At 41.0% G+C, this 25,312-nt stretch overlaps 1 protein-coding gene across 1 annotated transcript in view; it reads left to right on the forward strand.

Annotated features, from left to right (window-relative positions):
* The first annotated feature begins 18 nt into the window (after window positions 1-18).
* KIF15 (kinesin family member 15) overlaps window positions 19-25,312 on the forward strand; it is a 40,061-nt gene continuing 14,767 nt past the window's right edge. The window contains exons 1-24 of the mRNA XM_033165260.1: window positions 19-95; window positions 1,933-1,957; window positions 2,333-2,510; window positions 4,241-4,317; window positions 4,720-4,757; window positions 6,207-6,304; window positions 7,624-7,803; window positions 8,555-8,764; window positions 8,973-9,098; window positions 9,897-10,019; window positions 11,177-11,300; window positions 13,379-13,470; window positions 13,793-14,002; window positions 15,415-15,592; window positions 16,952-17,084; window positions 17,410-17,551; window positions 19,109-19,303; window positions 20,187-20,294; window positions 20,605-20,710; window positions 21,790-21,955; window positions 22,953-23,103; window positions 23,819-23,904; window positions 24,575-24,650; window positions 24,771-24,857. Coding sequence (XP_033021151.1) covers window positions 77-95; window positions 1,933-1,957; window positions 2,333-2,510; window positions 4,241-4,317; window positions 4,720-4,757; window positions 6,207-6,304; window positions 7,624-7,803; window positions 8,555-8,764; window positions 8,973-9,098; window positions 9,897-10,019; window positions 11,177-11,300; window positions 13,379-13,470; window positions 13,793-14,002; window positions 15,415-15,592; window positions 16,952-17,084; window positions 17,410-17,551; window positions 19,109-19,303; window positions 20,187-20,294; window positions 20,605-20,710; window positions 21,790-21,955; window positions 22,953-23,103; window positions 23,819-23,904; window positions 24,575-24,650; window positions 24,771-24,857 — 2,928 coding nt within the window. The 5' untranslated portion in view covers window positions 19-76. The remainder of the gene's footprint in view (window positions 96-1,932; window positions 1,958-2,332; window positions 2,511-4,240; window positions 4,318-4,719; window positions 4,758-6,206; window positions 6,305-7,623; window positions 7,804-8,554; window positions 8,765-8,972; window positions 9,099-9,896; window positions 10,020-11,176; window positions 11,301-13,378; window positions 13,471-13,792; window positions 14,003-15,414; window positions 15,593-16,951; window positions 17,085-17,409; window positions 17,552-19,108; window positions 19,304-20,186; window positions 20,295-20,604; window positions 20,711-21,789; window positions 21,956-22,952; window positions 23,104-23,818; window positions 23,905-24,574; window positions 24,651-24,770; window positions 24,858-25,312) is intronic.

The following is a 25,312-nucleotide window of genomic DNA, read 5'->3' on the forward strand; positions in this document are numbered from 1 at the left end:
TCGTTCCCGCCAAATTTAAACAGGGCGCCATTTTCAGGCTTTTAAGCCCTCAGCGGAGTCGACGTTGCCTCGGAGAATGGCCCCCGGGTCGAAAGGTAAGGAAAGACGGTGGTGGGGCGAAATGGGCTTCGAGGGAGGGAGGGAGGTTGGATGGATGGGAGCTGTGTGGGAAAAAAGCCCTTTTTGCCCTATGCATTTATTTAGTGGCCGCGGGATTTTCCCCACAGCAGCTGCTGTTGGGAGTCGGTGCTTAGGGAGGCAGAGCTGACTGAGGCTCGAGAACTCCGCATGAGAGCAGGGGAACTCTTGCTGCTAGGCGGGCGCGGTCCGCGGAACTCCCTGCGACGGGATGGGGTCGGATCCGCACACGCAGATCAAGACCTGAATGCGCGGGGAGGTTCCGAGGCTCTCTCTCTCTCTCACACACACACACACACACACACCACGGTTATGGGGGGTGCCGTGTAACTGAAGGAGGCTCTTCGACCCCTTTTTAGAAATAGGTTTTTTTTTTTTTTTTGAAAGGAATAAACCCTTTCGTAAGTTGCTTAGCGGGATCTTCACTTTGGCAAGGTAGGGCTCAGTTGGTAGAGTGTGAGACTCTTCATCTCTGGGTTGTGGGGTTTGAGCCCCACTTTGGGGGGGGGAAGGTTCCCGCATGGCGGGGGGTTGGACTATATGACCCTCGTGGTCCCTTTCCAACTTAACGTTATCTAAGGACTCGGCGGGATCTGTTTCCGTTTAAGACAGGGATCAGCAAAGTTTTTCAGCAGGGGGCCAGTCCACTGTCCCTCAGACCTTGTGGGGGGCCGGACTATATTTTGGAAAAAAAAAATATGAATGAATTTCTATGCCCCACAAATAACCCAGAGATGAATTTTAAATAAAAGGACTCATTCTACTCATGTAAAAACACAACGCAGGCCCCACAAATAACCCAGAGATGCATTTTAAATAAAAGGACTCATTCCCGGACTGTCTGCAGGCACGGCTGTCGCAAGGGGGGGGGGGCGCGGGCTGCCCCAGGTTCCAGGGGAGGGGGTGACACTTGGGCCAGCCGCGGAGCGAAACCGTTCTGCCCCGCAGCCCATCCGTGGCCGGCCGCCGGTGCCGCTATAGGGCTGCCCCACGCGATCGGGACGGGGAAGCCCCAGGAGTCGACGCTCGCTCAGTGGGTCGCCGCTGGAACAGCAGTGCCAGCGGGATGGACTGGGCATGTGCAGTCTGTCTTGACGCATGCGTCAGGATGCCCCGCCCCTGGAGGGTACCTCCACACTGCAACGCCGCCCTGGGCGCCCAAGAGGCTTCCTATGCCTCTGTCTGCAGGCCTGATTTAGAAGGCAATTGGTCTGGATCTGGCCCTTGGGCCTTAGTTTGCCTACCCATGGCTTAAGACGTGAATCGGATGGCGCAGTTGGCAATGAGCATTTTAATGAAAAAGCGATAAGTAAAATAAAAAATAAAAAATCATGGTTTCAGAGATTGGGTGAACACCTGGTTGCGATTCCCACATCCCCTTTCCAGTTCTATGGCTAGGGAACGGATACAGGGGGTTCACATGCAAACACCTCAAGTAAATTTACCAATATGAATGTGCATGCAATAAGTAATGTGTGTCCACTTCGGACAAAAAAGGGATAATTCTAAGCCCACTTTCTGTGGAGTTTACACCTCTAGGGTGTTCACATTACACCTTCCAGGTGTACCAGAGTATGGGTACCAGACCTTTGGCAATACAAGGTGTTTGCATTATGTGTGACATCCTAGCTAGCAGCTGACTATCATTGCTTCAGTTTTTTGTTTTGCCATCCCATTTTCTGTAGCTTGTTTTTATAGACACTCCATAGAAATGTGAATAATTAGCAGTTCAGTAGATAGATGTCTTACATACAGTTTTTAAATTATCACAATGTTCTCACTTTTGTTATTTAGGTGACACAGCGTTAGCAGGCTCCAGGTAAGAATCCATTAATTATTGTGTGCAAGAATGAAACATCAGATTGGGAAACTTTGTTGTGTGATCAAGAGATTTACGATTTGATCCTAATTTACAATCCGATCCTAATTTACAATCCTGACTATTCCAGAATAAATAATTTTTTTAAAAGGCATGTACGACTGTCAACCTGCAACAAAATCAGATGAATTGATGGTGCAGGTTTAAACAATGACATTTCCATAGCAGTTGCATGTATGGCGTAACGTAAGATATGTTTATCTGGTTGTGTCTGCATATTGTGTCATAAGAATGAGACAAAAATAAAATGACTTTACAAACATTACAGCTGGTTACTAGTACTGGTATACTAATGTAGCTGTTACTTGGTTTTAGTGCTGAAGGTGATGCTATCAAGGTTTTCGTGAGGGTGCGCCCTCTAGAAGGAGGAACTGTGCTTCCTGACAATGGCTTGTGCTTATCTGTTCTTTCATCAAACACTATTCGCCTGAATTCAAAGCCTGAACCTAAGATTTTTACCTTTGATCATGTGGCAGATGTGGACACAACCCAGGTAATTCAACAGATAAGTTAGTTCCTAAAACGTTAACTAAATTTTTTTAAAAAGAAAGAAAAGAGACTTCTTTGGCCATGTCCTCATTTGTACTGTAATAAAAAATAGTTTGCATTGAGCCATCTACATTAACATTAAATTTTTCAACTGAAATTGCAGATAGGTGCTTTTATTTAAGGGGCTAGTATAACACAGGTTACCCACCTACCTTATGCTGCAATCCTATACACACTTATTGAGGGGTAAGTTCTGCCTCCCCACTTCTAGCTATTCTCTGGAGAAGAGACTCTTTTAAGAATATTAGGGGGGTAGGCTGGGGAAGGACTAGACCAGGGATCAGCTAACTTTTTCAGCAGGGAGCCGGTCCACTGTCCCTCAGACCTTGTGGGGGGCTGGGCTATATTTTGAAAAACATAAATACCCTGCAAGCCGGTCCCGCAGCTGCCTCCTGATCTGGAGGAGGAACACACTCTGCACACGCTCAGGAGCACGTCTCGGCGGCGCCTGCTCACCGGCATTGTTGACGAGTAGCAGCCGCTCCATCGGTCCATCTTCGTGGAGCTCCCAGGTGGCATGCACCACACTCTGCGGCCTACTGTCCGAGGCCTGGTCGGCGGGCAGGCCGCGCACACGGAGTGCTTATGCAGGCGGTGCACATCTCGCCCTCCAGCTGCTCCAGCGTAGCCGCCAAGCGTGCCACCAACAGCAGAGCTGGGCACAGGGCCAGCAGGCGCGCCAAGCTCCAGCTGAAGCCCCGCGACGCACCCGTCAACGATGCCCATGGTGTGGCCTCTCTGTCCATGGCTGCGCCAGGTTTACCTCAGCCGCGGGCAGCAAGGCTTTGGATTGGCTGCAGAAACTGTGCTTGCTGACAATGGCTCGTGCTGCAGCCAATTGGTTGCAGGAGCTTCCTGCAGCTAACCTGAAGCCGCGCCAGCGCCGCCGCCCACCCAGAAGCCGTGTCAGTGTCACTGAAATCAGTCCCTGCGCGGCAAGGCATCCGCAGCATGCAGGGACTTGCTGAGCAGGTGGCAGGGTCTGTGGACTGGATTTACAAGCCTGGGAAACTGCATTCGGCCCCCGGGCCTTAGTTTGCCGACCCCTAGACTAGACCAAGAGAAAAATGAACATAATATTTTGGCTGCAGTTCATTCATTTTCAGCTTCCTATTATTGTTACAAAAAAGCACGCCTAGACATTCTGTTGATGCACCCATAACCTAGGGTTTAAAGTGCCATTTAGCTCCTAGCTTTCATTTTCTAACACTGCTTTAAAGTGCCTAAAATAGCTAAGAATTATACATAGATAATATATAGCCCCTTTATGTGAGCTTGCAATCTAAGAATGCTGATGAGAAAAGGGAAAAGGGAACAAAGATGAAAGTAAGGAAACAGAAGTGCTAGCTGACTGATGTGTGCCAAGATTTATGATACATTAACAATTTCTGTTTTAGTAATAGCCATATTCATTAGATATATTCTCATAATGGCTCCAAACTATTACTTGGAAGCGAGTCTCATTGATTTCATTATTTTGTGCATAATAATGGTTCTTTAGTATCAGTGGAATTGCCCTGTGTTTAATGAATAGTGTCCCTTAATGTCAGGGTATGTGTATTGTTTAATGAATAGTGCACAGTGTGTGGTTATATGTTTGTGAATACTGTGAAGTCAAGCTGTTTTTATCATTATAACATATTAAAGCTATTTTTTAAAATCTTTTCTGCCTAGGAATCAGTGTTCTCAAGCGTGGCCAAAAAGATAGTAGAATCATGCATGAATGGCTACAATGGAACCATTTTTGCATAGTAAGCGTTTAACCTTTTTATTTCATGCAAATATTAAAATATCTGATTTGAATTATATGAACTGCTCTGTTTGAGAAATACATTACCGGGTCAGACCATTCTAAGGACTGTAAATTTAAAAGCAAAAATTCATCTAGTCCATTCATCCATGTGTGGCATTAGCTTTCCAGTGTCTGTGGCCCAGCATCTTCCACATCGCCTGCTACTCAATCCTGTTTAACTTAAGGTGCCAGGAGTTGAACCTGGAAATCTCTGCATGCAACACATGTGCTCTGGTCTCTCTACATTTAACCCTCTTAAAGGTACAGAATTAACCCTAGCAAAAAATAATAATGTATAAATGAGTAAGTTCTGGTTACTGAGATATAATTATATGTGTATGCTGCTTCTTTTTCTCTTTAGTGGCCAAACTGGTTCAGGGAAAACCTTTACTATGATGGGTAAGTACAACACATACTGATTTGTGCTTAGTTGTTTATCTCATTTTAGATCGCAGCGTGGGATCCTCTTTCCCCACCCCTTTGCATTGTGTAATATTAACTTCTAACGTAGTATTTCCCAAATCTAGGGCTAGTTTCATATTAGGGTATCATTGATTTTTCCATAGTCTATGATCTAACAACATAGACCAAGGAACTGCAGTGTTCCTGTCTCTGTTAGAGATAGCCAAAGCCTTAATCAAAGGGACAGGTGAAAAAGATACTTGGAAGAGTCTTGGAAGGGATTAAAGGTAAAGGTACCCCTGACCGTTAGGTCCAGTTGCGGAGGCTCTGGGGTTGCGGTGCTCATCTCGCTCTGTAGGCCAAGGGAGCCGACGTTGGTCCGCAGACAGCTTCCAGGTCATGTGTCCAGCATGACTAAGCTGCTTCTAGCGAACCAGAGCAGTGCATGGAAACACCATTTACCTTCCCGGCAGAGCGATACCTATTTATCTACATGCACTTTGATGTGCTTTATAACTGCTAGGTGGGCAGAAGCTGAGACAGAGCAATGGAAGATCACCCTGTCGCGGGGATTTGAACCGCTGACCTTCCAATCGGCAAGCCCTAGGCTCAGTGGTTTAGACCACAGCTCCACCCGCATCCCTTGGAAGGGATTAGAGTTAGACTCATCAGGCATCAGCATCTGGGGGGTGGGGTGGAATATTGTACAGTGGTATCTTGGTTCTCAAATGCCTTGGAACCCAAATATTGCAAACCTGGAAGTAAGTGTTGCGGCTTGTGAACTTTTTTCAGAAGCCGAACGTGCTCCGTTTTGAGTGTTATGCTTCCGATTTGAGTGTTACACTGAGGTTTGTCTGTTTTCGCTATTTATTTTGCTTTTTTGTGGCTCTTTTTTGTGACTGTAACCCAGTTCAGCTACTGATTGATTGATTGATTTATTGATTGTGTGACTGCAGAAAATTGTTTACTGCTTTCATTTTATGGATCAATGGTCTCATTAGATAGTAAAATTCATGTTAAATTGCTGTTTTAGGGGTTGTTTTTAGAAAGTGCAACGGATTAATCCATTTTGCATTACTTTCTATGGGAAAGCGCGCCTTGGTATTGGGACGGAGTTCCGGAACTGATTAAGTTTGAGAACCAAGATACCACTGTATCTCTTAACCAGGCTTCCTCAACCTCGGCCCTCCAGATGTTTTGAGACTACAGTTCCCATCATCCCTGGCCACTGGTCCTGCTAGCTAGGGATCATGGAAGTTACAGGCCAAAAACATCTGGAGGGCTGAGTTTGATGAAGCCTGCTCTTAACCATGGCCTTTATTCATTAAGGCCTCCTTCCTATTTCAGAAACATTGCATACTACTAATACTAATAATGTAAACCTCCTTATTTCTGCTAGATATTTTTAGATTTCTATCCAAGCAATTCTTTCTTTCTTTTTTCAAGGTCCTCCCGACTCTGATAACTTTACTCATAATCTGAGAGGAGTAATACCACGGAGTTTTGAATATCTGTTTTTTCTAATTGAACGTGAAAAAGAAAAGGTAAATCCTTTTCTTAATGAAGATTGTGGTAGAAGTCCTTGAGGGTTCGTTTGAATTAGTAGCAATGGCATCCAGCTCTTGGGTGTCCTTCATTCATTTGGAAGAAATAACCTGCATGTTTGGAATGATTGTATAGCTTGGGATCACACTGTTTCATACAGGCAAGCAGCTATGCTAGCTTGCTACTTACACATGGTGAGTAGCAATTGGCTTCCAATGTGCAAGTGAAACGGTAAACTTCATTTCTACCCTAGTTGACCCTCCCAGCCATCTGTCCAATTTCAAGCGTAAATTTATCTGTTTCAGAATACTGTGTTGTGCCTTATTGCCTGTGCTCACTGTTCTCTTCCAACCAGAGAGAGTTAATTGCTAGGGCTGAGCTGCTACAATATTGCACTGATTAAGCTCTGTTGGCCCTTAAAGGCAAAAAAGGATACAGAGCTGTGTCAGTAGTAAAGACTGTATAGTACAGTGCTACTCTTTCCAGGTTGCAAACAGAAGAGCTGGACAATCCATTCAGTTTGTTCCAGCTTTTAATAGCCAAAACGGGTTTAGTAGGTAACAGCAGAAGGACAGCTGGTTATGAACAGGACCAAAGGTGTTGTGGTGGGGTAGGGAAGTAGGTGGGTAAACTGTTTCTTGAAGGGCTTGAAGTTGGTACAATAAAGGCTCCAAATATGTAAAGTGAAGGTAGGAGTTGGGTGGTAAAATGTGTCTTTTTGTAAACTATAAGACAGGGGTCATCAAACTACGGCCCATGGGTCAGATACGGCCCACCGGGCTCATTAATCCGGCCTGCGAACCTTGTGGACCCTGCCACCCGCTCGGTCAGTCCCCGTGCTAAACAGGTGCAGCGTGGAGACTGACTTCCACTATGCAGCACGGCTTCTGATTAGCTGCAGGAAGCTCCTGCAGCCAATCAAAAGCCGCGGACACCTCTGGGCACTGCCCCTTCCTTGCCGCGGAGGCGGCCGAGCAGGAAGGAAGTGGCAGTGGTGCGGAGGCTGCCTCCGCTGCCCAGACCAGCGGCATGGGCTCGGCGCCCCGCCAAGACAGAGGACGCCGATGCTGCCGAAGCCAAGGCGGTGGCGGCGTGAGTAGCATTGGTGGGGGAGGGGCTTTTGGGAGGGGGGGTTCGGCCCCCCACAAGGTCTGAGGGACAATTGACCGACCCTCCTGAAAAAGTTTGCTGACCCCTGCTGTAAGAGATCAATGAAGGCATGCCTTCATATTTGCTGTAAAAACCTTGTAATGACGTTAGAGGCCAGATAAAATTAAAACAGCATTTTCTGTAACACAAGTGTTAATGTTTCTTATAGGCTGGTACAGGAAAGAGTTTTCTCTGCAAGTGTTCCTTTATTGAAATCTACAATGAGCAGCTATTTGACTTGCTGGATTCTGCCTCAGCTGGACTCTTCCTCAGAGAACACATCACAAAAGGAGTATTTGTTGTTGGTGCAGTGGAGCAAGTGTTGACTTCAGCTGCTGAAGCATATAAAGTATGCTGTTTTGATAAGTAGAGATGGACATGCTTGTATGTTGTTATGGAGGCAGGACTCATTGAAGTAGCAGTATTATGATTTGAAGAGCTTAACGACAAGAAATAACTTGGGCTTCTTATGTTTGTTTTGTACCTTTTGCCCTTTAGCTCCCTTATGTTGGGCTATTTATGTTCTGCAATAAACATTCATTCCTGCAGCTCAGCTTCCAATGCCTGGGATGCAGAAGGCTTGTGCAGTTCATTATGTGTGCATGAGAACTTTTCACACTTGCCTTTCCAGCAGCAGAAATACTCATGCACCAAAATCCACTCCACAACTTGGGACTATCTGGAACAGTATTTCACAAGGTGTGAAAGGCTGCCTCTGGAAGGGGAAATCATCAACGTGGCTCATGTGTACATCGACATACACATAGGAACATCGTCGAATGACATCTTTTCATTTTAATTTACTTTTAAAAATGGACAGGTATAATATTTTTTAAAAAATGGGATAGGAGACTTGGGAAGCCATGTTCTAAGTTCCTTTTGAACAGGGATGTGTAAAACCCACGTCGTTGTCTACATGTAAGATGTTAATTTAACACTTCTTGCAGATTAGAGTTAGAAATAGAGGTTGTGATCTTTTGTTAACACATTTAAGATTAGCACTATAATCCCAGTTCTGACTGTAAAACAGTTTAAGATAAAAGTTGTTGAGCCTTTTCCATAATATATTGTAAATGCTACTCATATATTATTCTGACTAGGTGTTAACAACGGGCTGGAGAAATCGTCGCGTAGCGTCTACTTCAATGAACAGAGAGTCCTCAAGGTCTCATGCTGTTTTTACTATCACGGTCGAATCAATGGAGAAAACCAATGACGTTATGAATATTCGATCATCTGTGCTGAACTTGGTAGATTTGGCTGGATCAGAGAGACAAAAAGATACTCACACAGAGGGAGTTAGGTTAAAGGTTAGTGGCAAGACAGTGCATTCTTGGTCAATGGGAATTGGAACATGCAGAAAAGGGTTAACTCCTCCTGGAGGCAGAGTCCGTGCATTTGTATAATGCATGCTCCATTACCCGCTGACCAGAAGGACACTTCACAGTAACACCAACTTGTTCATTTCTTTTCCACTAAAAACAAAGGCATTCACTTTTATTTTCTTGTTTGTTCTAGGAGGCAGGGAACATAAACCGTTCATTAAGTTGTCTGGGCCAAGTGATTACTGCACTTGTTGATGTGGGCAATGGAAAACAGAGGCACATCTGTTACAGGGACTCCAGGCTCACTTTTCTGCTACGGGTAATGTGTACCATTAATTTTTAGGACATTGGTTTTCAAAAGACAAAATGCTTTTGACTTTTATATTATTCGGATGCCTTACTTGCGGTATGTTGTCCTGGAAAATCAATGATTACTACAATCTGTTGCCATCGGCCGCATAATGCTAAGCCACAAAGTTTTGCTTATTAAGCTCTTCTGTACACAAGCTGCATGTAGATTTACACAGCCGAAGAGTGTTTCCCTCGCTCCTCCTTCATACAAGCCAGTAAACAAATCGCGAATGGGCTACTTTAGTGTTATGTCTGAATCTGGGGTCATGGATTGTTTCATCATAATAAATCATGTGATGATCCAACAACAAGCTTTTGTCTAAAGCGGACTAGCAATTGTGGTGTGTTATGGCGAAACAAGCCATGATTCCAGGTTTGGATATACTGCTAAACTAACCCCTTTGTGGTTTCTTTACCTGCTTACATAAGTATTCAGGCTGCTTGCGCTAGCATGCAGTATGCATAATAGAGCATCATAAACCAAATGTAGTGGCAATACATATGTATGTGGTCCTCATAATAGGTATTAATCTTGCTTTGGAGCATCCTGTCACACTGTTCTATTGAAAGTGCCCCATCAGAATGTTAAGTCCTGAAGCAACACAGTCGCCTAAAACAGTGGTCTTATGAGGAGGGCGGTATCTTCCCCAAAACAAGGGTTGGTTAGAAGCGGAAATAGTTCGTGTTGATATAAACACTAGAATTAGTTAAACGATGTGCTTTTAAAAGTGCTGTATCTCAAAGTAATTTTCATGTCTTCAAACAGGATTCACTTGGAGGCAATGCCAAAACTTGCATCATAGCAAACATTAATCCGGGTTCCAGATGTTTTGGTGAAACCTTGTCCACCCTTAATTTTGCTCAGAGAGCCAAACTGATAAAAAACAAGGTATTTAATTGGGACAGAATATTGCATTGGCTATTCAGTCACCTTATTTTTCTTTACAAATGTACATGGTTGTAAGCAATTTCTTTGTCTGAAAGGGTTCTTTGGCAGAAAAAAAGTTTGCTAAATCAAAATAAATATTGTGAGTATTCCTAATCTATTTCAACTCTTATAATACTATGTTCTTGCTAAGTCTTAACATTCCAGTTGTGAAACTGAATAGACCAACAGGGAGAGGGAGAGTGCAGTTGCAGACATTTAACAAATACCTTGTCTCCTTCAAATTACTGAAAATTCTATCATTTTCTGTATTAGGAAATGGGTTGCATTCCTTTCTAGAATACATGAGGTATGTTTCACATTTTTTAGCTGTGCAACATACAATTCAATGATAATTACGTGAGATAAAAGTACCGTAATTTCTATTCACTTTGGACTTTTAAAACAGTATCAGACATTGTGGAACTTGTGTAAAAATGAAGAAACTGTCTGAAGTTCCCTCCTTGCTGTTCTCACAACCAAGACACACAAGCTTCCTGGCCTAGAACAACTCTCTGTGCTAAACCTTTACAGTGTGTATCTATTAAGAACTCGCAAGCTAGAAGAATCAAAACTGATAGGCAGAGCTATGTGCATCTTATGCAAACACATGATTCACAAATTTATAAATTTGCATATGCGTACTATTGCTTCTGCCAACATCAACTTTCAAAACCTTCCTGGGTTGCAAAGGGAAATATGGCCACAAGTTAAGGGGGTGAAGGTAGCGAGAAATGGGGGGGGGGGGAGTCAGTAATATTAGTCATGAGTAGGGGCAGCATGTAGGAACACAGAAAAAAGACTCCCTAAACTCATTCTGCACCTTCACAAAGCAAACCTATGCATTTTTGCTCCTCACGTGAAGCCTTGTGTTAAGAACATGCTTTTCTAAAAGAAAAGAGCTGAAATCAGGGGAAGGCTAAGTTCTACACCTGATTTTGTAAATGCATAGAATATATGCTGCCATGCTAGTATCATATAGTCTTCTATTTCAATATTTTCTTTTTAACCTATGGTGTTTGAAAGTGAGAACAATGGGTTCTAGTTGGCTTTGTCAGTAGGATTTGAATTATCTGATCATTAGGCGTGTGTGTTTCAATATTTTAATTTTTCTATTTAAGGCTGTGATAAATGAAGACACCCAAGGAAATGTGAAGCAGTTGCAGTCCGAAGTGAAGAAACTGAAAGAGCAGCTTGCTCTGCTTATTTCAGGGCAGTCTGTGCAAGATGCTTCTCTACCTACAGGTAAAACCTATTCCCTTTCCCCCCTTAAAACTGGTGTTTCAGGATGATTTGTTTAAGCACTCCATTTGTTTTCCATTTAAAAACAACCTCAATGTTTTAAAAAATAAAACATGACTTTTGTACAGGATCAAACTTAATTCATGCCCCCAATATATCGCAGAAACAGAATGTCGTAATAGAAAACTGGTTCTCTGCATGCCAAAATGGCACCTTCCACACACACAAGAGCAGAGGTATCAGCAAGCTTCAGAGAACCAAAGTTTGCAGAAGTACAAATAAATCTTTAGTGGGAGAAACCAAAACAGTCCATTGAGGACTGAGTGCATTTATATTCTTCCCAAAACCTTTCCTCCAAATTGCTGAGGGTGGTTTTCAAAGTCTCTCTCTTCCTGAGCTCCCATATTATCCTCATAATAACCCCGTGAGGCAAGTAACTTGCCCACAGTCACCCAGTGAGCATCATGGATAAGTGAGGGTTTGAACCTGGATCTGTGCTCAGTAGACACATACCGTATTTTTCGCTCCATAAGATGCACTTTTTTCTCCCAAAAAGTAAGGGGAAATGTCTGTGCGTCTTATGGAGCGAATGGTGGTCCCTGGAGCCGAATTGCCCAGGGGCCCAAAGCAGACCCTGCTTTTTTAAAAAGAAAGAGAGAGAAGGGGGTGTTGAAAGGACCCTGCTCAGCAGCTGATCAGCAAGAGATCGGGAGAGAGATAAGACTCCCGGCTCCCTCTGGGCCCCGCCCCCTTGCCCAGGCCTCCATTGTTGAATGTCCCTGCAGAGGGAGGCTGTTTGTTTCTCCAGCCACATGTAACTGGCTGATTAAATTATCTTTCTGCAAACTGTAGAAAGGGCTCCTTAAGAATCTGCAGAAATGTGAGTTGAACCCCATAAAAAGGGGGCTTTTCCTCTTGCTTTTCCCCCTTTGCAAAAGCTTTGCTTCTCCCCCCCTTTGCAAAAAAGCTTTCCTTTCCCCCTTTGCAAAAAAGCTTTGCTTCCCCCCCCCTTTGCAAAAAAGCTGCACAAATCTGAGCTGATCCTCAAAAAACCAGGGCTTTTCCCTTTGCAAAAAAAGCTGCACAAATTTGAGCTGATCCTCAAAAAAACCAGGGCTTTCCCCCTTTCCTCCTCTAAAAACTAGGTGCGTCTTATGTTCGGGTGCGTCTTATGGAGCAAAAAATACGGTGATTCTGACTGGTGTTGGAGGAAGAGGGGGAAATGAGGTGGATAGAATGGTGTACTAGACTAGAATTCTGAACAGGAACGTTCAGTACCACAACATGTTATTGCAAGTCCCATTTTCAGGTCACTATTTGGTAGAACCCTTTAATAGCTAACATTGACACAGAATTAATGTGTGTAAACTGTAGATACCTGTCACTACAGCTCAGGCAATGCTGAAGCTTACGGTGAAATCCTCTGCGTATTTGCTAGGGAGTAACAGTCTGATCTGTGCATGTCACCTTGAAAGTTGGTCTGGATCCAAATCTTTGGGATTAAATTACGTCTGCAATTCCCATTCATTTCAGTAGTTACTAAGTAACGAACATAAGCAGCAATTCTTCACCTGGAAGTAAGGCCCGTTGAATTCAGTGGCATGTACTACAAGGTAGACATGTTTGGAATTATAACCATGGCATTGAACCAAGCGACAATGTTTGTGAAACTTATCCTCAACTAAATGTGGGTATGATTGTTGCTTTAATGGCCGATTCTGTGCAAACGCAAGGATCCCAAATTCTGCACAGAATCAAACTGAATCCTTTGGAACTGACTTCTTAGAAAACACATTTAGGATTCTGTTGTATTTCAGTTACGCTTAATTGAAATGTTCAACAAGCTTTTGTATTTAAACATTTTTTTAAAAAAATACAAAAATCCCAAATCTCTTTATCCTTAATCTCTTTTAAATGCAGTTTTAGATGAGAAAGTTTAGCCATAATAATAAAGTGATAATGTGGTACTTCAGCTATAACATATTAAAAATCAGCGCTAAATATCTCAGTTGACACACAAAATAGACAAATAAATCTAGGGAAGTGTAACCTAATGTATTTTGTTCTACATTTTCTCTAAGGTACCCTCACACGTGATGCTGGAAATGCAGATTATCTGAACCATTTTCTTGAAGCAATGCTGTTATTGGAAAAAGCTGAAAGTGAAAGAAAGGTAAGAATAGGAATAGGTAAGAATAGGAATACTATAGTGTTAGGAAAGGTCCAATAACTTTGCCCTGGAACAATAATTTGTCCCTTTCTTAAAAGCTGAACTAATTTATTTATATGGCTCCACGCATACACACACACACACCCCAAATCAGTTGAACACAAATGTTGAGAGTGTGTGAATAGCATATTAACATAAGTTTGTGCCTTCATTTAATGATTTCTGTTGATCACATCCAAGAGAGGGTTGGACAAGGATACTTTTCATTATGTATGCGTCATGATGCTATTGCTTCCTGCTTAATCGGCTGCCTTTATTTTTTAAGATGCTGTTAGAAAAAGTTGCCCAACTAGAAGATCTCTGTGTCAAAAAGGAGAAGTTCATTCAATCCAATAAAATGATAGTTAAATTCAGAGAGGATCATATAACTCGCCTGGAAAAACTACATAAAGAGGCTCATGGCAGCTTTTTGCCCAATGAACAAGAGAAGCTCTTCGGGGAACTGAAGGAGGAGCTGAAGATTCTCAGAGAACAGGTTGCTGTATTTTTGTTTAATGTATTACCCGGATCAGGCCAAACATCTATCTACTCCGGCATTCTGTGGCAAGCCAGATGCCCCCAGGAATTGAGAAGTATACTTCTCTAAACATGGAGGTTAGCTGTTGTGGTTAGTAGCCCTTGAAAGATCTACACACAAATTGTAAGTAGGTTTTTTTGGCCAATGTACACAGCTGAACCAAAAAGAGACACACTTTTACGCTATCCCTGGTATTAAACTTGGATGGAAAGCTGTTAAGCTGATTTCAGCACTCTTCCGTAACTCATGGATCTTAATTGATTTTGAAGGTTTTGCATTTCTTTTTGTGGTTGTTGAGTTGATTTTATAATTTATAATCTATGTAATTCTGAAAGCACTTACTGAAAATCAGCTTCTATTTTTATTAACATATGTATTGACTTCAGTTGGATGCAGCAAACAATTTCATCCAAGCTGAACTACTTAACCAAGTAGCAGTAGAATGTTCCAAAGATGGATGTACTTGTGCATTTTATATTTGACTTCCTTTAGTAATGTTTTCTTTTGAAATGTTTCTAGATTGTTTTGTTTTGTTAACTTTGCTGCATTCAGTATGCATTCTGTAGTTGGCCTCCTTGGTGATGTTTTGTTTTGAAATCCTTAAACACAATATTTTAGTTTCCTGTTACATATGTTTTGGATATACACTTTATACAGGGTGAGTCTTTTAAAAGAGGCCCCATGGAACATGTGTACTCTGTATCCACGGGACCTCTTTTAAAGGACTCGCCCTGTATTTGACTTTCTTCTGTAATATTTTGTTTTGGATTGTTTTATTTGATGCTTTAATGTGGGTTGTAAACCACTTTGAGATCCTTTTTCTTTTGCATATAAAGTGGTATAGAAATGAAATTAATAATTATAATTATAATATGATCAAATAGGACACAAGCCTTTCAGAAATGTCGTGTGGGCCGTAGTGTAAAAATGTGCAAGGAACAGCGTCACTATTTAAAGCAGATATGTGTAAATAATGTGGAACCTCGGTTTTCAAGCGTCTCAGAAGTTGAACACCGAAAACCCAGAAGTAATTGCTTCCATATTCGAACACACCTCGGAAGTCCAACAGCTTCCAAGGCACATTTCTCTATTTTTTCAATTGAATTCTCCGACTGCCCAGTGCACCTCGGTTGTCGAACATTTAAGAAGTTGAGTGGTCTTCTGGAATGGATTACGTTCAACAACCGAGGTTCCACTCCATGTAGTTTTGATGTCCATTCCCTTTTGTGTGCTAGGAAACTTTAAAGAGAGCCTAAGAAAAGTAATTAGGATTTTTAAAAATTAAAACTTCCTGTACTAATATAGCAGCATACCTCTTTGGGTTTTGAGGTTTGTTTATATCATGAATTAACAGAATGTGTTATGCACAGGTGGAACAGCATCCACGAGTTGCAAAATATGCTATGGAGAACCATGCTCTTCGAGAAGAGAACAAACGACTTCGCTCCCTGCAGTCTGTGAAAAGTGCCCAGGATATTGATGCTCAGGCAATGGCGGAGTTGGAAAAAATATTTTTAGAAGCTTCAGGTAGAGAAAGCAATAGCAGAGGTATGAAAAAGCTGAAATACATTTTTCATATATGAAGTTGCATTTTTTAAAAGGTTCTCTACTCTGATCTCATAGTTAAAGCAATGCTGTTTTAACATTTTCCCTCCAAAGCAGTGCCCAATAAATTCACTGGCATTTTGTTTTCAGGTTTGATGGATTTTATGTCTGTTCCTTTGGAGGACGTTACTAGGCTGAATGAGTCGTATACTGATAAACATTGTGATTAGTAACTATGGTGGCAGTTCTTGTCATGACAGACTGCTTCAAATGAACATACTGCAGTCAGGCTGATCTCCCTCTGCCATGCTTTCTGCATATTTTAGAAGGCAATTGTCTGCCTGGCTTCATGTTTAGGATCTTGTGAATTAATAGGAGCTAGTTGCTGATAGAATAAAATGTTATGCATACAATAAAGGAAAGTTAGAAACGGCTGCCTGAAATACAGAATTGTAGAATTGGAAGGGACCTGAAGATCTTTTAGTCCAACCGAATATGCAGCTGTCCCATACAGGGATCGAACCTGCAACCTTGGCGTTATCAGCACCACGCTCTAGCCAGCTGAGCTATGCAATTGCATAACCTGGTGTCTGGCCTAATATGGCCTAGAACAGGCATAAGCAAACCCGTCCCTCCAGATGTTTTGGGACTACAACTCCCATCATCCCTGACTACTCGACCTGTTAGCTGGGGATGATGGGAGTTGTAGTCCCAAAACATCTGGAGGGCCGAGTTTGCCTATGCCTGGCCTAGAACATGGCTGCACAGATGAAATCTGCACTATTAACTCCATCATGGGAAGTATTTCCTTTGGAGATGGAATGTCATCGCAACTCCTTGCAGGAACAAAACTGATTCATTTGAACTTCCCACTACGGAAAAGCATTACTTAAAATATAAATATCCTAAATTTTTATTCCAAAAAAAAATACAAGGTTTCAAAGAAATAATAGTAATTTTATTATTTATACCCCATCCATCTTTGTGAAGGGAGTGTCTGTACAGGTGTGGGCATAGCCCACCTTACAGTGCCATGTGGTACAACCTGGGCATGCTTAACGGCTGTTTCTGAGAACTAGGCCCAAGGCTATTGTATCCAAGTGAAAGCACACATTGAGAACCTTTTTGACTTAATTAGACAGTGCTGCAGAGCTATAGATGCAAAAAAACCCACGTGACAATTGTTCAATATGCATTCAGAAACAAAATCCAATACATTCTGTAAGGAGTACAATCTTTGATCTTACGCAGGTTTTAACATTTAAAAAGAAAAATCACTGCAACTTTAATATGCTGCACAGACAGGTGAAGGTGTTCACTTTCTCACATCTAAGAAAGCGTTAATATTTAAATCCCCAACAGGCCAGCAGATGTGTTCTACTACCTCGTCAACAGACAGCAGCTCTAGTGAAAAACTGAAGGAACGCCTCCTCACCACACAGAGTGAACTGGCAAGTTCCAAACAGGAACATGAAGAATTTAAAGAGCTAACCAAGTAAGATGAATCTGTGTCCTAACATTATTCTACGAAATGCCCTTCCCCGAAAATATAAACAGCTGTTTATCAAGGGCAAAATTCTGGTTCCAACCAGAAATATTTCTAAAAGTATGGTTTCCTCTTGAGACAGAAGTTAAAAGCATCAACAAGCTTTGTATCTAACAAATGCATGGGATGAGATTATGGGGGTGTCTCCTTCCATCTAAGCAGAACACACCATCTTGAATCTTTTTCTCTTTTTTGAGATTTTTTTTTCCTTAACGAGAGTCATTTTAATAAGATAACCATGTTTGATTTTATGATGCATTCGTTTCTTTAACAGGAAAAAACAGATAGAGCTTGAGTCGGAACTTCTGTCTCTGCAGATGGCAAACCAGCATCTTGAGAAAATTTTAGAGGCAACTAAGGCATGTAAACGCCAGGAAGTCTCCCATCTTAATAAAATGCACAGAGAAACTTTAAAGGTATGAGGCTATGATAAGGAAAGCTAATTTAGCTGTTTAAAATATAAGGAAGGTTAATGAGCTCTGTACAAAAAAAAAAAATCTTATTTGGGGAGTGCGTGCATTAAAATTCATGTTTTATAATAGGGATGCACTGTTTCATAGATGAATGCTATTGAGAAAAATAAGGAAAGGAACCTGGAGTTCAGAAGTCTGAACACTAAGGAGAGATTCAATCAAACTGAGAGTGCTTGCACTTGTTTTATTTACATACAATTTTGGGCGATTTCCCCCTCCCTCAGCCAGCCCCATATGCTCCATCCTACCCTGTTCAGGAGGGCTTACTAACCCACCAGAGAGGCAGGGGGCAGGAATAAGTGGCTGCAAGAGGAGGGAGGGCAGGAAAATTTTCATCTCTTTTTAAAAATATTTTTATTCATTTTATAAGATATAAAACAAATACAAAAACAAACACAACACAAGCAACTCTTATACCAACTTCACATTATTTCTTTAAAATCTTAGGGTGACTTCCCCCGACCTCCCCTTCCTGGGTTTCATTTCCATTCTTCTTTTAGCAGTTTCATAAATTAAACATATATTCATTATCATATTTAAATACTTATTAATTTGTTATCCATTATAAATTCCCTAAATCATTTGTTTAAATCATTTATACCCATTTTTGTACCAGAAACCTCTAATTACTTCCCTAGGATTTCAAGAAATTTAGACATTACAATATTTTTTCACATAAATTTTGAATTTCTTCCTGCACAGTTTCCTTCCTCTGGTCACGCAGTCTTGCTGTCAGCTCGGCAAGTTCCATAAAGTCTTATCATTTTCATTTGCTATTCTTCAACTTTTGGTATCTCCTGATTCTTCCAGTTCTTTGCAATTAGTAGTCTTGCTGCTGTTGTGGCATACAAAAAGAAAGTACAGTGGTGCCTCGCAAGACAAAAATAATTCGTTCTGCGAGTGTTGTCGTATAGCGAATTTTTTGTCTTGCGAAGCACCAACGGGAAAATAGCGGTTTGACGGGGGGGGGATTCGTCTTGCGAGGCAAGCCCATTGACATTTTCGTCTTGCGAGACAGCCTTCCGCTAGCGAATGCCTTTCGTCTAGCGAGTTTTTCGTCTAGCGGGGCATTCGTCTAGCGGGGCACCACTGTATTGTCCTTTTGGGGGATTTCCTCCCCTATGATTCCCAAAAGAAAGGCTTCTTTAGAAAGGTGTCTTTTAACACCTTTTTCATTTCATTATAAATCCTTTCCCAGAAGGCCTTTATTTTGGGGCACGTCCACCACATATGAAAAAAGGCTCCTTCCTTCTCTTTACATTTCCAGCATTTGTTATCTGATGTGTGATACATTTTAGCAAGTTTTACCGGAGTTAAATAACATCTATGCATCATTTTCATCATATTTTCTCTCAAAACAGTACATGCAGAAAATTTTCATCTCATGAAGTTCCTTAAATTTACTTACCATATGACGCAAATCCTGTATTTCTACCTATGTAAGTGTGGGTTTTTTTTGTGTGTGTGTGTGTGTGTTTTAAAAAATCATTTCTATTACAGAATATCGCTACCCCAACAAAGGCTTATCAGCTAAAATCTCGACTGGTGCCACAATTAACCCCTGAAATGTTGAGCCCGGAGTCTATTGATATTCAAAGCTCAGGCGATAGCGATTATATTTTTAATGAGCCCATGCCTCCTGAGATGAATGAACAAGCCTATGAGGCTGTTGCAGAAGAGCTGAGAGTGGCACAGGTGAAGTTTCAGGGTGCAAAATGCAGATTTCTAAAATTGTTTCCTCAAGATGCTGTGAACTAGGAGGTATGAATGGGCAGAGTTAAGTCAACAGTCTAAGGCAGATCTACAAACCTGTGGTGAGATTGCACTTGAAATACCGTGTATGGTTCTATCTGCTTCCGCTCAAAAAGAACTGGAAAAGGTTCAGGAAAAGGAATCAAAATGACCGAGGGCTTGAAATGTCTCCTGTGAGGAAAGTTTACAATATTTTGGTCTTTTGGCAATGTCCACCAACTTGGATAACTTCATTTTATTTATTAAATTGCTACTCTTCCTCTCAAAGAAGCTCGGGGTAGCAAACACCAACATAGTAAAACAGTACCATTAGAAATAAATTTAAAAATATTTTAAGCATCTAAGCTAATAATTTTAAGGTTGCCAGGAACCTTTGAGTCATCTAATGCCTGGGTAAACAGTATTTTTTTTTTCTTCCTGAAAATGAGGGAGACAATGGCTGGCCACTGAGAGCAGGTTGCTGGACTAGATAGACCTTTGGTCTGATCCAGCAGGGTCTACTTATGCTCAGATTTTACTTGAGTGCTTTTAGAAAATGTGTGCAAAGGCTGTTCAAATGAGAGAGCTATCCGAGGCTGTTCATCTTTCTATGGAAACTTTTCTCTTTGGCCGTTTAGCTGTATTTGGACATTTGGATTCTGGTTGCATTTACAGTACAGTAAAGCTAGGGCTTTAGAACTCTTCCTGTAGATTTAGAATATATTTACATACCCCATAAGTTTGTGCAGGAATATATAAATGCACCAGAAGAAAATATTTAGTAGCGGCAAAGCAGTTGCTAGTACAATTATAAATTTGCTTAATTTTCCCCATTTTCCTGTTGCAGGAAGAATTAAGCACTCTTCAGATCAAACTAGATGCCGAAGAAAGTAAAACTGTAAAACTTCAGCAGCATATTAATAAATTGGAGCACCATTCTTCACAAGTGCAAGAGGTAAAAGAACTAGTGCAAGGACTCTTGTAGGAGGAAGTAGAAAGCTTAGTTTAATTATTGTTACTATCTGACGTAATACTTCATTATTTACTTCAACTGCATGCAAAGTGCAGTTCTAAGATTTTTCTTGAAGTGTCCATGGCTGCTTGTACCGTTTTAAGACTTAACAGGATCCAAGACTTAGCCATCCAATCAGAACAACAGGGCCGGGCAATGTTCCTTTGTAACTCGTCCATCCTGTGCATTCATATACTTATGCATTCTCATACTCAAACACTCATTATTTGACTTCTTCTTTTTCCAACTGAAGCTCTTTGCCTCAGAAAGAAGCAATTGGCAGACTGAAAAGCAAGGGCTTCTTGAAAAGCTAGACTATCTTGAGAAACAATACCAAGACACTCAGAGCAAGGCGGACAGTAAGTTTGGGTAACAATAGAATTCTGCATGATTTTTTAAACCAAAGATGTATTTTTTCCAGTGCAGCACAAAACAGTCCCAGTTTGTGCACTGTTTTTACTACTTTTGTGTGACCAAAATGTATGGCTGGAAATTGTCTTTTGCTGAGATGGGGTAGATAGGTCCACTAAGATAGGTCCACTACCTCCATCTTTTCAAAATTATTCAATTTTTCTGTAGATGTATGGGTCACTGTTCTTTGTATGTAACCCCATAGCGGATCATTTAGTTGTCTTTAGTCTGAAAATTGCAATGGAATGGGAGTCAGTGGGCACAGCCAACAGAATTGGGTGGAGGAGGAAAATATGTTCCCCTAAATGGTAGAGAGGTAGATGTTGCCTCCACGTATGTGTATGCATTTGTTGGAAGCTGCCATGCTGCTTTCTGGGTAGAAAGACAGAAAAGAATTTAAATTAATGGGAGTTCTTGGGCTTCGCTCAGAATTATTAGTGCATTTGCACATGAGCTAAAGCTCTGAAATCTGCTATACACAGAGTCTGGGGCACTCCATTAATCAGAAAAATCTGAAGAGAGGACATATGCACTTCTTTCTCTCAAAACATGACATTTTCCCTAGAATATCGCATAGAATAAAAACAACCACACATGGAATGGAATATTGGGCTCTTGAAGATTGGTTGCTTCTCTGAACACTGCTAATAGTGGAGGAACAAATCTCTGCTTGCATAATGAATGTGACTCAGCTAGTATGATAAAACCATTTTTATGGCAACAAATGCTTTCTGAAGTATATGCTAAAAGCACAGCTTAATCCCAAGTCAATACAACTGGACATGAAAAAGGGTTTGCCATCATTCCTTGAATTCTTTACTTACTGAACTGCTTTTGTGATCTTCGAAGGGTTTTGCCTTTCACAGCTTCCCCAAGTTTATAATTTCACTTTACTACTTAGTATTTCTCTTCTGAAAGATGGCGAGAATGGCTTTAGTTGGAACTTTCACATATTTCATTAGCTTTCAGGAAAGACTGAAATAAAGTGCATTTTATAAGGATTTTGTTTGTTTGTTTTTCCAAACAGTGTTAAACACTGAGGTTCGTTACCTCCGAATAGTCCTGCAGTCTGCAGACAAGGATCTGTCTGCTGTAAAAATGGAATATGACAATTTCAGAAGAACTCAAGAAAAAGAAATGGGTGAACTCTCTAGCAGACATATGAATGTACAACTGCAACTTGATAACGTAAGGTATGCCATTATTTTAACAAAGGCTTCTTAAATACATGGGAATAAGGGCTATTTCAAACTTGATATATTTCCATATGAATAGCACCTCTGAGTAAGAGAAAATGTGCACAAATGTCTCTATGTAAACTGCCATGTGTGGTGACTACTGAAACATTTACATATGCCATGATATTCACATGAATTGCTGTCTCCTACACTGAAGTACCAGCTGTGTAATATTTTCAAGAGGAAGATTTGGTTTGCTATTCCTTTTACTGTCACCTTAGTTTGTGGGGGGATTAAAATGCTAACTTCAAGTTCCACAGGCTCAAATTAGAAGAAGATTGCTAAAATGAAATGAACCTTAGGGCGTGTCTACACAGTAATTTATTTCAACAATTGGGCTTATATTCACAAGGAACTATTCCTTTTTCAGAAAATAAGCTAAGATGACAGTCTACATCTGATTTTTCAAGTTGTGTTCTAGGATACCTAGGGGTCCTTTGGCAACTTGTCAGGGGCTTGTCAGTGAGAAGATCTGTAGTGGCAGAGAAACTTCCCTGAAAGTTAAGTTGTCTGCTACTAGTAATCTTCTCTTACAATGCGCAGCTACAGGAAAGTGCTGGCTGTGTTTTAGGGCATGTCCTCAATTCACTTGAGGCAATTGTGAGGATCCTAGTGGCCTACCCATGCCTTGTTTGACAGGGTATGTCCCACAAAATGGCCCAGAATCTGGAAATCAGTATGTGTTTGAGGTACGAAGAGTCCCCAGTATGTGTTTGAGGTACGAAGAGTCCCTGGAAGGACATTGAAAACCACTGATTTTAGATTGCATCATAAGATGCATAGAAAGGCCTCCTTCTGGTCTATAGTGGTACCTCGGTTTTTGGACCATTTTTGAAGGCCCTTCGGAAGTTGAACGGCTTCCGCTGTGTGTACCTGTGTTTTGTTCTGAAACTCGAAAGCTGCAAGACAAAACCAGGCGCCTTATGATTAACGTAAGATTCTTTCGCCGAAGGCTAGAATACGAAAACATACTTGAAAGAAAGACAAGCCTGCAAGACGACTATGACAATCTGCAGGAAATACTGAAATTTGAGACTGACCAGCTAACGCAGCAGCTCACTGATAGCAAACAAGAAACGGAAGCACTGAAAACAGAGCTTTGCGTAAGTAAAGAATGTGAAAAAGATTTCACCTTTAACTATACATTGTATAGATCAGCATAATTAAAGATTCTACTTGGGAAAGGAGCAAACTATCAATTTTCCCCAATCCCTTCACCTACTGCAAGATCGGACTGGGCACATATAAGTGTAAACATTTATGCAACATGCATTACACAGGTGAAGACGAAGAGGGCGAGCCATGCATTTGCAGGCTTCTACTTGTCTATCTGCTTCTAAGGAATACCCTCTTTCTGATGTTAAAACAGCTACTACTGTCACAGGCAGTTAATTCATAGGTGGAACTGAAGATGAGCCTATGTATTTCTGCATAAACTCACCAATTCTAAAAGCTTGGCCTTCAAAACAAATTTCCTTCACTGACTTCCTGCCTAAAGCTTTTGGAAGCTCTGTGCTCACCCTGTGTTAGATCAGACACTGGTGCAGTGTCTGTATCTCAGCAGCGATTTGGATCCTTTTGAAATGCCCAGGGTTTTTATCAACAAATAAACCCCCTAACTGCCCCTGCCCTTGCAATTACTGGCAAAATGAGGGAGCACACGCCACGACTGGATCACTTTAGTAGCTTTGTGCTGTTTTCTCATTAACGAGGATTTCCCAAGGTTAATAATATTATATATTTACTTAGGAGCATTAAAGAATGAACTGAAAATACTGCAACCATTCGCCAAATGTTTGTACATCTATTATCTTTTAGAATGCACTGGGCCTGTTGGAAAGTGAAAAAGAAGATAATCAGAAATTAACAATGCAATTACAAGAAGATAAAGAGCATAATTCCAAGTAAGTCTTACCTATATGAAATCACTGACTTCAATTTTGGGTTGGTGGTTGCATCATTTGAACATTTTTTATTAGTATCAATACCTTTTCTGTGCTCTGAAATATATAAATCATTTTTTGTGGAGGAAGTAAGTGAAATATGCCCTGTACATTAGACGTTCTACATCTACCAATTCTGAAATGCCCACTATTTTAGTCGTATCCCACCCTTCCCAAGATGGGGTACAGTAGCGGACACCCTATTGTGGGTAAGCTCTTTTAAGATCAAATTTCAATGTACATAAGGAACGGGTTATCCTTAATTTTTTTTAGTTCCCTGATAATGAACCTGAATCAAAATAGTCGAAAATTAAATCAACCAAAGTTTTTGTTTGTTTGCACTTGCTATTAAACATTGCACCTATACTAGAAATATAAATTTAATTGCTCTCATTATTAAATGGCTTTTCTTTGTGGAAGATTTGCCACAAGAAGTAGTAAGTGATAGCTAACAGCAATTCCAGTAAGTTTGGGGAAGAGCTTTCTTCTGACAACAATCGTAGTGCCATTTTCATACTATAGTATAAAACATAACTAAATTAAAATTAGCGCAAGAAAAACTTGCAAAGTTTACTTTGGTTAGTGCCTTTTCTTCTGTCTCTTATAAGTGATTGTATTTGTTCTCTACTAGGGAACTCCTGAAAATTAGTGAAATCGTGGAGCTAGAGAAGCAGTATTCCGAAATGGTGTCAAGATGTGAGCAGCAGGTACAGTAGCGTGTGCTTACAAATGGAGCATTTTAAAATTAGATTTTCAGTAAATGTAGTTGGCTGCTATATTTGCAAATCCAAGGAGAGTTAATTTGAAGCCATTTTTTCCCCCTCTAGGAAATAAAGTTGCAGAAGTTGGAGCAAAATCTAACTGCTTCTGAAGAAGTTATTGTTTCTCTGCAGAAAACAAATGCTGCTGATAAGGTATGGATACAACTTGTGCACAAAATATCCTAAGCGTGTGTGTGTGTGTGTGTGTGTGTGTGTGTGTGTGTGTGTGAGAGAGAGAGAGAGAGAGAGAGAGAGAGAGAGAGAGAGCGCAAGAGAGAGAGAGTTGATATTGTTGCTTGGGTAATAAACTATCTGTTCTTTAGGAAAGAAAAGGGTTCCCTGCTGTAGCAGGCATTCTGTATACAGTTAATCAAAGTTTTGCGATCCCAGTTAAAAAAAACTTTTATTTACTTAATTTATTTAGATGTGTGGAACCTAACGAGAGAGAGAAATGTTTTCTCACAAACTTGACACTTTTTAAAGGTAAAGTTTTGGTTAAAGCGTTGATACATTTGTGGGTGTATGAGAGTCATTTACAAACACCATCCTGATGCTGGCCCAAGGAGATTAAAAACAAATTTATTATTATTATTATTATTATTATTATT

Source organism: Lacerta agilis, chromosome 12, assembly GCF_009819535.1.
Source record: "Lacerta agilis isolate rLacAgi1 chromosome 12, rLacAgi1.pri, whole genome shotgun sequence".
Lineage (NCBI taxonomy): Eukaryota > Metazoa > Chordata > Lepidosauria > Squamata > Lacertidae > Lacerta > Lacerta agilis.